Source organism: Mobula birostris, chromosome 2, assembly GCF_030028105.1.
Source record: "Mobula birostris isolate sMobBir1 chromosome 2, sMobBir1.hap1, whole genome shotgun sequence".
Classification (NCBI taxonomy): Eukaryota; Metazoa; Chordata; class Chondrichthyes; order Myliobatiformes; family Myliobatidae; genus Mobula; species Mobula birostris.
In genome coordinates, this window is record NC_092371.1 from 85769035 (window position 1) to 85782675 (window position 13641).

A 13641-nucleotide genomic window follows, 5' to 3' on the forward strand; every position below is an offset into this window, starting at 1 on the left:
CATAGGGAGTTCAGGGAGTTAGGTGCTAAGTTAAAGGGCAGGGCCTCCAGGGCTGTGATCTCAGGATTGCTACCCGTATCATGTGCTAGTGAGGCCAGAACTAGAAGATTCAATACATGGCTAAGCAGTTGGTATAGAAGAGAGGGCATTAGATTTTTGGATCAATGAGCTCTCTTTCAGGGAAGGTGGGACCTGTACAGAAGGGATGTTCGCACCTAAACTGGAGGGGGTCTAATATCCTAGTGGGAAGGTTTATTAATGCTGCACGGTGGGCTTTAAACTAGAGGTGCAGGGGGATGGGAACCAGAGTGCCAGAACAGTTAGTAGTGAAGTTGTCAAGGCAGATATTGATAAGACCGCAGGGTTAGGAATCACAACGTTGATCGTGATGTGACAAAATCGAATAGGGTGAATACAAGACAGAAGGTGCTGTATCCGAATACACACAGTATATGGAATAAGGTGGATAAACTTGCAGCACAGTTGCAGATTGGCAGGTATGGTGTTGTAAACATCACTGAATCATGATTGAAAGATTATAGCTGGGAGCTTAACATCCAAGGCCACACGCATTGAAAGGATAGAATAACTGAAAGGGTTGACTATTTTCTAAATGGAGAAAAAAATGCAAAAGCACTGAGGTACAAAGGGACTTGGGAGTTCTTGTGCAGGATTCCCCAAAGGTTAACTTGCAGGTTGAGTCTGTGGTAAGGACGGCAAATGCAATGTTAACATTAGTTTCAAAAGGACTAGAATATGAAAGCAAGGATGTAATGTTGAGATTTTATATAAGTACTGGCAAGGCCTCACTTGGAGCATGTGAGCAGGTCTGGGTCCCTCATCATAAAAAGGATGTGGTGAAACTGGTCAGGGTTCAAAGGTGGTTCACAAAAATGATTCCAGGATTGAATGGCTTGTCGTACGAAGAGCACTTGATGGCTCTGGGCTTGTATTCACTAGAATTCAGAAGAACGAGGAATGACCTTATTGAAACCTAGCACATGATGGAAGGCCTTGATAGAGTGGATGTGGAGAGGATGTTTCTGATAGCGAGAGAGCATAAGACCAGAGGACGTAGCCTCAGAATAGAGGGGTGTCCTTTTAGAAGAGATGAAGAGGAATTTCTTTCACCAGAGTGGTGAATCTAAGGAAATCTTTGCCACAGGCAGCTGTGGATACTGTCTTTATGTATATTTAAGGCAGAGGTTGACAGATTCTTGGTCAGGGCACGGAGGGAGCTGAGACAAAAATTGGCCCAGCTATGACGAAAAGTTGGAGCAGACTCAATAGGCCAAATGACCTAATTCTGCTTCTATATCTTATGGTCTCAGAACATCTGTAGTGTGGTAAAAAAAAACTCCAAATGTGTATAGTTGTTTAACACAAATGAATGGCTTTTCAGATCTTTTTTTTTAACAGGGTAATTACGTCCATATACTGTAGTTCGAGAATCATGCATAATCCAAAGAATGAGACTCAACACCATCAAATGATCCAGATGTGTTTACTATGAACCTAGTGGCTTCACGGTTATCTTTACAGACACTTTTATTTCCATATTAATCTATTCAACTGAATTTAAATTCACCTGCCACAGTTGGATTGTACGAAAAGTGTTAAGTGTGGTTCCTCCTTGGTATATACTGAATTAAAATGGAAGTCTGTGCGACAAAATGGTGATACCTTGGAGTGGGATTGTTTTGAGAAAGTATCAGAGAACCAGCATACTGCAATGTTTTGAGAAAGTCAAGGAAGTCTGCAGCCATAACAGTGGAAAGTGGTGAGAAACATGTTTGTCTGGGCTGAAGGTCATAAGAGATAAGCGAGGGTGATGCAGCTGGTACCACCAAGGGATGGAAAAGTACCAGTGTAGGGGGTTTTGAAGGGTATAAAAAGGGGTACTTTTTGTGCAAGGGGAAGAGACCTTTGTCTTAGGCTAAGTCATAAGTGATGCTAGTGCTAAAACCTGGAGAAGATCGGGACAAATATCTTGAAGGAGTCAAGAGTATGTTGAGTTAGAGCTAGAGAGAGAGGAAAGAAAAAAAGCTTGTGTGAGATTATCCAATCTGTGGCTCCCCTCCAACATTGCAGAGATCAGCCTGCTTAGTGGATGACAAGTATTATTTTGATTTCTGTACTGCTACTACTGTAGACTTGTTTTTCTTTTGTAGTGAATTTGTTCTAGTTCTAATGAAGTGTTTTCTTGTGGCCGTGAACACTTGTGCAGTGTCTTCTTTGTTTGCAAATGCATATGTGAATATTCTAAGCTGAATAAGAACACAGAATGGATTTTAAAATGATTTTCGTTACAGTAGTCCACTTCCCCGGATGGGTTGTGAATCTACAATCAACTTTGTCTTGCTTCATAGCATGATGAAATTGAGCAATATACACAAAACGCTGAACAACTCAGCAGGTTAGGAGGCATCTGGTGTGCGTTGCGGTAGATTTCCAACATATTGCAAAATCTCGAGTTTGTTTTAATTGAAGAACACGTTTTACTTACGCTGAGTAGTGTTCATGATACATCAATATGTCTTTTTACTGCTTACCTGTACAGATCCTGCAGTTCAAATCAAACAGGTGGGCTCGATGTTCATTTGTCGTGTCTTTAAGCATGTTGCTGAAGACGTCAGGCAGTGGAACGTTGGTCTTCTGAGCAGGATGTGCATCTTCCTGCTCCTGAAGAGCACAAACGAATGTTACTCGTTTTGGAAACTTAGATAAATATCACATAATCACAACTACAATTACAAACTGCAGATAGAAAATCATATATAACAAAACACTAATGTATGTATTGCATGCACAAGATTAAATTTAGAATGCATTGGATACAAGTTCAATAGTAACTTTCAAAAGGGAATTGATAAAGTATATGAAGAGAGCAAATTTACTGATAGACAGTAAGATTAATTGGACGCCTTTAAGTAAATCTGAAGATTTATAAAAGGCATTATGTAAAGACATCCACTACAGAGCCACCAACGCCTTTTAAAACGCCTTACAAAATAAATCATATGTAATCTTTATTAACTTCCTAAATTTACTTTCTAAATCCAGTTTGTCTGTTTTATTCTCTAGGTATCAGTTAATTATAGATGTGATTCTTGTTAGCAGAACACATTTGGATGCACAAGTTCCTGTAAATAAGAAATAGATGATACAATGACTCTTAATTTGCCAGTGATTCCCCATTTCAAACTAGTGCCACTGAAACTGCTGTTCAGTACAAAAAGTGAATGGGCAAAAAATATCAGTGATAATAGCCCTCGTTGGACCCGAGATTTCATTGTAAACTTTTCTGAGCCAAGATACTAAGAAAGCAGTTTTACAACAAAGATTGATTTCTACCTTGCTTTCAATCCTAATTTGAAGTGAAACTGCATGCACTTCTCATTGCTATACACACAAAATGCTGAAGGAACTCAGCAGCATCTATGGAAAAGAAATAAACAGTCGATGTTTTGGGCCAAGACCATTCAACGAGATTGGAAAGTAAGGGAGAAAAAGCCAGAATAAGAAAGTGGCGGTGGGGGAAGAAGAGGGGATGAAGTGAGAAGCTTCTCATTGCTAGATGTCTCCCCAGTCAATAAATTGTTTACGTTGGGAAGCGAAACACAAGATTGGATGGATGCTTTGGAGAGAATACTTCCATTCCATCTACAAGGATGACCTTAAGCTTCCCAGTGCTTGTCATTTTAAATTACGATCCAACTGTTCCTAACTTTTTTTATCTGTAGTTTTTGCTTCTTCCTTCTTCCAATAATATACCTCACTCCAGTCAAGTTTCCAGTGGACAAATTATGGTACTAAGGGAAAGCAGTTCAACTTTCATCATTTGGAATAATTTTTTTTTTTTTATTAAAATCACAGAGGACAAAAATCACAGGCATTATATATGGTTTTCCAACAACCTGTCCAGCTATACCAGTGATCACTCTTCCTCAAACAATGAAGAAATAGTACATGAACCACAGCATGCCACCCACCCATCTAAGCAGTATACTTATGAGACCAGGAAAGGAAAAAAAAAAAAATCACTCTTTGAATACAGGATCCCTAAGCAAGGGGAGTTATGAATGATGACATTCATCACTGCCTCCAGCACAAACTTGGCTGACTGACTGTGGATAACAGTACTTGAAGACCAAAACACAAACTATGCACCAAGTTCACGATTTACTGAATAGCAGTGATCCAACAATTCTGCACGGTGAGAGAAACAGGGCAACTGACAAGAAACTCAATGACGTGACAGAATTTCTGTTATGCTCTCTGTAAAATCTTCTGAGTGCATGGGTAGAATAAGGAAATATTGGCATTCTGTCCTAGTGCAATACACATTCTTATTATTCTTTAACAGCTTCAAAAGCCTGCATTTCAGTTTTACTCCCTGCCCCACCAGATTAAATATGCCTAGGCATCATCCCTGATGAAGATGGCGGAGTTTGTCATGAAACGTCAGTTAAAATCATTACCTGTACCCAGCTGGAAGCCCTAGAAGAGTTTATTCGTCATATACACCGGGAAGGTACTAGATCCTTTTTCAAGTTGAAAATACATAGTATTTTTTTTTTAATGTAAGAGGTTTTTCATCAGTACCAAGTTTTATGAAAGTTGCTTAAATAAGTTTGTTCTAATGAAATTCTAATTTTCCAATAATTGATACTGATGAGTGAAACACCTCACAAAACTGCCTTTGTACTAATTAGTCAACAAAGAAAGCACAATTTTATACAACTATGAAGAATGCTAAGTAGCATTTACAGATACTGAGGATAATTAAGACTTGGCAGGTGCCCTGCAATATATTATACAGTCAAAGTTCAAGCGTTAAGTTATAAAATATGTAGGCCTACATGAAAACAATTATTCCAATGATAATGACTTCAGCCCTACACTCTTAATACAGCAGAGACCTTTGCTAGTATTGAAAATTCTAAAATGGTTTTCAGAGCTCATGAGGGAACTTTGGATCAAACTATAATTACAATAAAAAAGGTTATCCACTAGGTATCACTTCAAAACACTATGTTACAATTTTTCCCTCATATCTACAACTTGCATCCAAATTGCATTGAACCACCAAAGGTAATATAAGTAACTGAACCTATTTAGAAATGGTTGTACTTGGTGTCAATTCTAAACCCACTGCCTTAAATTACTGCACATCTCAATGGCCCATATGCACATTTTTTCTTCAAAATGTAGATGTGAGCATATTCAGTATATTTCTTTCTAAAGATGTTGGTATGTGCTCTTCTTGAATAGCAGATGTATCATTTTGAACAGCATGTGTGTTTTGTGCAAGTGCCTAGCCTTAGTCTTAGAAAACTAGACAGAATTCAAAGATAATCCTGAATGTCATCACCTTTTAAAGGATTGCCCAAATGACCAATGACAGATTCCATTTCACAACAATGCATGTGGCAGTTAAAACTCTCTAGGTGTTGGGGCAATCCTAGCTTGGTAGTTGACCAGAAGGCATGATGTGCTTGTATGCTTTGTATTTAAGCTAAACACAGATGTTATATCTTCTCATTATGGTAACTGAGTAAAAGCTTCTTGCTAAGGGCTCCCTGTCAATGTGGATAAAATGAATAAATATATCCACACATCAAGACCTGCAGATTTCAACCCATGAGCACTGAAATATCACCATTTTAAAAATAAACATGTACTTGCTGTTGTATAATCAGTTTTGAGGAAATGCTTTAGCTGTTTAAAAATACTGCAGTCACGACATCTCTGGTACACAGGCCATTGGTTGGATTTTGCAGGCTGATGACCATTTTTACGATTTAAGGTGTTTTTTCATTTTTTTTTTAAAGAGGTAAATTAATTGATGTGTCTCCACCACCCCATTCTTCCAGATTTTAGGATGTACAGAATCTTGACCAATTTTTCAAATATGTATGAAATTCTACATATATAATCTATATCTGTCTATTCAGCTGGAAATGTCTGTGTTTGAGAGACTATAGGTTTCCTCCATGTTTCTCATTTAAAGTGATTTCCTTGGAGAAGTCATTGCTTTGTACAGTGGTCTCTTAAGTGCATTGTCAGGCGTAATGTTTTGATGTAACTTTGATGTTCACAATGAAATATTTATTTAAAGTAAATCATCTTCAAAAAGTAATTGAAAACATTACATGTATATTTTTGAAGTGTATGAGAGGAACAAATGCAAGGCAAGTATTTGCCAATTTCCTCTTCATTTGGCACTTGCCCCATCCTCAGTCCACTCTTCACAAGGCAAGCTGTGTGCACTGTTTAATGATCTGTACACGTCTGGATGAAGAACTACTCTTCATATAGCAGATTTCATATTTTTCCAAGTCACGGTAGAAGATTTTTGGAACACAGTGCAAGCAGCAATGACAATTTTGCAGTAAATAACAGCAGCTAATTTTCTACGAGACAACTTGATGAAGACATTAGCTAGCGAAAATGTCTAAACCAAACTGAATGTTCTATTAAGTACAGAAAAATGCATATTATACAGAGCTGCATGGGGTTCTTGCTAGTACATTGTGGCCTGGGCAAACTGGTGTTGCATTTATGCCAATTAACTATCTGTTGGTAACCCAATCAATGCACCCCATGTGATCTTCAGTACATTTATGATGAGCTATCCATTGTTAATAGGATCTTGTTTAGCACATAAATCTGGGGTATGGGTTTGGATTGCAGTGGAAAATTTGGTTGCATCCTGCTTGTTCATTGGTGGCACTTCTTCAAATCAGTCTTAAAACACAGTGTACACTTGGGACAAGGAAGCATAATTACAGTAATTAGATATCACGTAGAGGGTGGAGATAGCTTTGACATTCTTTTATCATCTGACATTTACAATCATTAAGTTCAAGACGTAAGATGCATGGGACTATAAGGCATATATGGTGACCAAGGTTAGAGATCACAAAATCGAGAGAGGAAGGATTTCTCCTCTCACAACCGAAACCAAGAAAATTCTCATCAACTGTCAGACTCCTGTTACAAACTTCAGGATATGGAATGACATTGATGGAATACCTAGTAGTCAGCAGAGCAAGACATTCTGTGCAAACGTTAAAATATAAAAATAGCAGGCTAGAACCTAACACAATATGCTAACAGATAGTAATATCTATTGCCAATTGTTCTAATAGCAGCTGTAATTTGGTAATGGCCATGCCCTTAATTTGATTTGTGATGGAAGCATGGCTTCATTAAATCCCACTGCATTCTATGGAAAAGAGTGAACAGTTGATGTTTTGGGCCAAGCCCTTCTGGGTCTCAGCCCGAAACAGATTGTTTACCCTTTTCCATAGATGCTGCCAGGCCTGCTGTGTTCCTCAGATTTTGTGTGTATTGCTATAGACCTTTGCTTCCCATTTTCCTCAGTTATACTGCAGATGTGTATGGTACCTAATGGATTACTGGAGCACAAGCTAGTTTGTACATGTGACTATTGTTTTCTCACTCCTCCTGCACTAAATGTACATTAAGCCAATTTCCAATCAGACACCATAGTAATTACATTTTCTCCTAATGCACTGTGCCCTTGTAAAGACACAGTAGGCAACAGACCATCCACCCCCATCATGAGCTTCACTTGGCGGGTCAGAATGACATCTTGTTTGAAGATCGTTGATGTAGCTTTGCACAATGAAGGTGTGCGTGCAGGAAGGCAACAAATGTATATTACATTTGAAATAGTATATTCCACTTTAATGTGTAGTTGTCCATAGGTTTGTAAAACTGCAGTTATTAATGTTTCCTTCAGCAGAGGCTTACTCAACTTTTCGAAAAGCCCTGAATAAGATGGCACATCTTTTCATCGTACTGTTTCTGGGTGCTTGTTTAAGACGTATTGAGGTATCAAGGTTTAAAACTTTTTGCCGTAATTACTGTGCTAAAACTATCTCAAATGTATTGACAAGAGTATCTGCAGATGCTGGAAATCTGAGCAACGTACACAAAATGGAGGAACTCAGCAGGCCAGGCAGCATCTATGGAAGAAAGCACAGGTGACAAAGGGAAGATTTAAACTTCTTCAGGGTAGGCACCCCCGGAAGAGACTTTACAGAGTAGTAATCAAATCAAAGTAGTCCGAAATGTTGACTGTACTCCCCCCACCCCCTCCCCACAGAATCTGATTGGCCTGCTGAGTTCCTCCAGCATTTTGTGTGTGTTGCTCAAGTGTATTGACTCACTTTTCGACTGCCGCAGAAGCAGAATGGAATTATCAAAGATGAAATATAAAAGCTGACAGCACTACATTTCTGCTCTGTTATGGTTTTTTGTGCACATTTCAGATACAGTAAGAATGCTGTTCTAGCCTTTTGGTTACCACAGATTAAACTCATCTGCAGAGATTAAAGGTACTGCAATAATACAAGTTATAACTGCAATTCCTCAACAAGATTGCTGTTTAATTTCAGATGCATTATTAATTGGGTTAGATTTAAGAATGAGGTTGTTAAAATGTTGCACACAGCCCCTCTTACATTTATTGATCAGGATGGATTTGGCATATTTCTCTTAAATAGAGATTAAACTGGTTAGAGTTATATATTATCAAACAGTATTCTATCTTCCGCACATCCAACTCTTCCCTATTTCTTAGATGGATTTCATACAAATCTTTAATTAATGGTGGTATCTTGACAAAAAAAAGTGGTCAGCTGTCAAATTAGCACTAGTAAAGATATTAAACTTGTAAGGTTGTAGGCAAAATAATCCATGCTCACTTTACAGCATTTTAAATTTAATTTTTTAAAAATGTATTGTCTGAAGTATAATGCCAACTCCAAAATGTATGGATAACCTCTATCAATTATTAACGATATTACCAGCTTTCTTAACTCTCTGACGTTTAAATTTCCACAAAGGGAAGATTTAAACTTCTTCAGGGTAGGCACCCCTGGAAGAGACTTTACAGAGTAGTAATCAAATCAAAGTAGTCCGAAATGTTGACTGTACTCCCCCCCCCCACAGATGCTGAGTTCCTCCAGCATTTTGTGCGTGTTGCTCAAATGTATTGACTCACTTTTCGAGCTGTTAGGTTCAAACATGCATCCTCCAGGAAAGCCATGAAGATCTCAAAATTAGGAACCAAGAGCTAAGATTGCTTCTGGTGTCCTCAGCTCACTTAGATCAGCTGTATTCCACGTCAGTGCAGCAGGCAGGATTCCAGAGCCACTAGAGAATCAGTATCCAAGGCAGCCACAACACTTCAATGTCTTGAAAATATACTCCCTTTATATTTTATGAACGATGCACACCTCAGTATAGTATCAAGCAGTGAAGTGTGATGTTTTCCTACCTGTCAGAAACAGAATGCACTTGGTTCTTCCTGGTAATTCCCTTTTCTGGTGAGATTACTGTGTGTAGAGGGGCCCTTTAATGTGGAAAATGTACTGTGTTTATGGCTGTATAGTTACATGTAGGAAAAGAAACATACTGTGAAACTTTAAATGGCTATATTACTGACATATTCTTTACCAGATGATGACCACTTTGTGGAAGACAAAAAATGGGTAGAAGGAGAACTTTTATGCATATGTAGACACCCAAGAATGGGATTGTGTCACAATTAATTAATAAGGACAATGTTCATAGAATTCGGTTAAAGGTAAAGGAGTATTTAGCTGTGGTATTTATGACTGAAGGATTTGAAAGGGTATAACAAGAGATGGCCAAATAAAGTCAAGGGTGCAGAGCTTTATAATTGGAACTTTAAGATACAACTCAATACAAAAAAAAAAGGCAATAGAAAGTAGTAGCATTCGCCACCAAAGTTTTCTAGAGTGATAATCCTTGCCAAAGAAAAAAAAAAATTAGGGTTACAATGGAGGAAAGATTTGTTTCAGCTCAGTTGCAATTGTTTCATGGGTACTTCAAGCTTCCTCCAGATCCCTTGTTCCTTTACCACTAAAAAAATCTTAATTAAGCTTCATTAGAGCAGTTAATATCTTCATTTTGTTGTAAAATGTGAGCTATATTCCAGTTGAAATAATATAATCTAAAATGGTATTAGGAAAGCATATGCACAACCATGTGCTGTGTCACATTAATCCCATCTCTTGTTCAACTCACCCTCCCTCTGTTATCCTCTCAACTCATACTTACTTGTTCTTCCTGGAGATGGCAACTACTTTCATTTGTAAGCGACAGGAACTGAATCCATTTTGTCCTCATCTTCGAGGACAATCCCTATACCACCACCTACCCATCCATAAATTATTTTCCTATCCCGGAAACTCTTACAAATACCTTGCTAAACTTCAAGTTCAATACACTCACAGCCAAACTAATCAAACTGCAGGGCCTTACCACAGAAAGCTTGATTTTCAGGAACTTGAACTAGCTCTATTTGATTTTTATCCACATGTTGAATGATCTTTATATGAGTAATTCAGTAGTTTAACCACAAAAGACACCAATGTTTCCTGGTTCATTTTCACTCTTCCTTTAGAAATGGTAGGAGTATTATCTTCCTCCCTTTGTATGGTGCATGCTAGAACACTGCAAGGCTCATTGAATCTCTTTGAGTTTATTCAAATCTTCCAGAACTGGCACGTAGTGTCATATCTTTGCAATGACCTTCGAATTTCTTCTCCTGTAAATTACCCTGATTTGCTTTGTAAATAAAGGGGGGAAACTAATTTTGTAGCATCAATTAACATGCCTGAATTGAAATTCAGCCGTTATACTCCATACCCCAGCTTTCTTTCTCTACTAAATCTCATCACATTAAATTTTTGTCACTCCAAAGACAGTAAACACCGAAGCATTCTTGGCCATCTTCCTTCGTGTCCTTTAATCTTATCTACACAAGTTTCTTGGCAGTCCTGTTTCATCATGTAGAGTGTTTAATCTTGATACCTTTGCTTTGGAAGGAATTCACTATTCCTCCTTGAGGCAATTCCATTATTTTCTCTGGACTTAGCGTGATGGTTTTAAAATTCCATAATTGGGCTTCCACTTTTCTCACTGCTTTAATTTATGTTGAAATTACATAAGTCAGCTCAACTCTCGAAAATATCTTTGTCTAATCGAGAACATTATTGCTCCTTAGGTTGCATTGGTTGTCATCGCAAACAACACATTTCATGGTATGTTCTGATGTAAATGTGATAAATAAATCCGAATATCTTGGGTTGAGATGTGGGGTTATTGGGGTTGGTAAGGAGCTTCTTAGACTACCCTATATATTTAATTCTGTATAAACTATTAAGTCTACCCAAAACGACTGTGTAGATCTCCCCTTTTCTTGCCGTCTTCCTTTTGCCACAATGCTCCAGTAAAAAACAGCATCGATGATAAAGGCAGAATGTTAGTAATCGCAGCATATCACCTTGAAGAACTTCAATTGGATGCCCTAAATTTTCACAAAAACGTCAATTCAAACCTGATGCAGAAGACACGGAGAGACACTGGAGACACCGGAGAGACAGAGAGACACTGTCAAATATTCACATGTAAATACTTAAATCTCAATGTATGTCAAAGGATTACTTCCATGAATCCCATTACAGAATATGCAGGACATCAAAAGAATTCATTAAAAATTGTAAGTAATTTTTTATTGATGACTCTGCATGTTGAGTCAAGTAAATTGTATCTTTTGTGCAAAAAAATAGTTTATCTATTCAAAATTGCATCCATTCCTATATGTAAAAATACACAAAACCCATTGGAAGTCATTATAGCAAATGATATGAAGGATGAAGGGAGTATGGTGGGAAAGGCAGGGAGTGATGCAATAGAGATGCAGGAGAGAGTCAATAAATAAGTTATTGAAAGAATTAAGGACATATTAAGCTTCCTGCCAAGGACTGTGTGAAAATGAATGGAATAGTAACAAATCAGACCAGTTTCAAAGCTCCCTTTCTCTCTTCAGATCTCTGCGTCTCATGGTACTTAAACCCACTGTTCTGACCGTTCAATCACTGTGTTTTGCTTTGGGTTAGTATCTGCCTGATACTTCTGCAGACATTTAAAATTTGTCATACTAAAGGTACTATATAAATGTAAGTTGTAGATCAAATGGCAAATAGCCACCTAAGAGAAAAAATATGTTCCTTTGAATAGTGGTAATGATAGTACTTACGCTGAAACTCGCTCATTTGGAACTTTATCAATTCTTTATCATATCGTAGCTGTGCCAGCCTGTAGTCGTAACTTAGCACCTAAATGTGGAAGGTGCCAAGCCCAAATCCCCGCTTCATTGTTCTTTAAGCCCTGTCACTCCCTCATGTAAGATTTATTTTTTTTTTTTTTAAATTTCACATGGAAACATTTTGTTCATCAATTCCTCTTTGCCATTACTTGTAGCTGGGGCACTTTTGAAAGAGTTACTGTTGCTGCAGTCGAGAACGTAGCCAAAACTAGGCAAGACTGGGCTAAGTTCTCTCACTTTCACTCCCACTAATCCTGTTACCTCTCAGAGTAGGCTAAGCCCCTAATATCACAGAGGAATTGACACACCAGCATTCAGCATTCTATGCAAGCCTATAGCTACACAGTCATAGCTATCTGTCAAAGAACACTAAATGCAAGACCCAAAATAAAGCAAACACTATACTGGAGATTGTTGGGGTAAAAGACTTAAAAGTAATAGCGAACTCGAGAGTTTGGGGGGGGGGGGGGGGGCGGCATATGCTCCTGAAACCAATTTGGATGTACTAAGTTTTTCTTCTGTCATTATTGCCACATCTGAGTCAGGAAGCACTTTGGCATAAGAACATTACTCTACCACATTAGACCACAGGTTAGATGAAACATTCAAAAAGAAAAAAAACACCCTACTGTTACCCAGACACAAGGATAAGGTTTTGAAGGTTCTTCTTCAAAGGCAGAACATTCCTCAAGTGGAATAGTGAATAAGCAATGACTGAATCACTGACAAATAAGAGTACATTGGCACTTGCAAACCTGGGAACCAGAAACTCAAGGATGTGCTCAGACTGTGTAACTGGTAGAAGTTGAGTGAGAGTAGCAGCAATGCATTACATTGTACGGAAGGTTCTAAGGGAACACCATGTTACTGTTTAGAGACAATGAAGTAGAGAAGTTATGCAAAGGAAAGCTGTGTGCTTGAGTGTATGCGGTGACAACTTTTCAAACTTTGTACGTACATCAGCATCAGACATGGGTGGTGCCTCCTCCATATCTACTTCATGTGTGTTCGCTGCCCGGGAGGCTGTTCCTTTGGTTTCACGATGCATTCTCTCACTTTGTTCCTGTGCCTGTGAAACAACATCAAAATATGTCAAGGCTCTCATAGCAGTGAATGCACTATTGGTTCAGCGCCAGGATTAACACTATTTGGAATATTTATCAGCACTATCATGTTCAGTTATCAAAAAAAAGGATGCCAGAAATCTGGTAAAAAGTGAATACACTCAGCCAGTCACGATAGGAAAGGTGGAGTGGTAAGCTGTTCATCAGAATTCACTGACCTGAACTTTAATTCTATTTCCCTCCACAATGCTGAGTTGCTCAGCACTGAACATCGGCTTTATTTCCAGTGAATATTGTTACATCAGTCTAAATTAAAACTAGTTTATCATTATGCTAGTTAAAAAAAAATTAAGTATTCTAATCACGAGTTTGCTTTTCCACTGCAGTCCATAGAAAATTGGTGAC

The 13641-nt window shown here is 38.2% G+C and overlaps 1 protein-coding gene across 2 annotated transcripts in view; it reads right to left on the bottom strand.

Moving 5' to 3' along the window:
• LOC140188243 (death-inducer obliterator 1-like) overlaps positions 1-13641 on the bottom strand; it is a 105397-nt gene that overhangs the window by 25625 nt on the left and 66131 nt on the right. For both annotated transcript variants that reach the window (XM_072244347.1, XM_072244339.1), the window contains 2 exons: positions 13131-13241; positions 2553-2682 (listed from right to left, as the gene is read on the bottom strand). In XM_072244347.1, coding sequence (XP_072100448.1) covers positions 2553-2682; positions 13131-13241 — 241 coding nt within the window. The remainder of the gene's footprint in view (positions 1-2552; positions 2683-13130; positions 13242-13641) is intronic.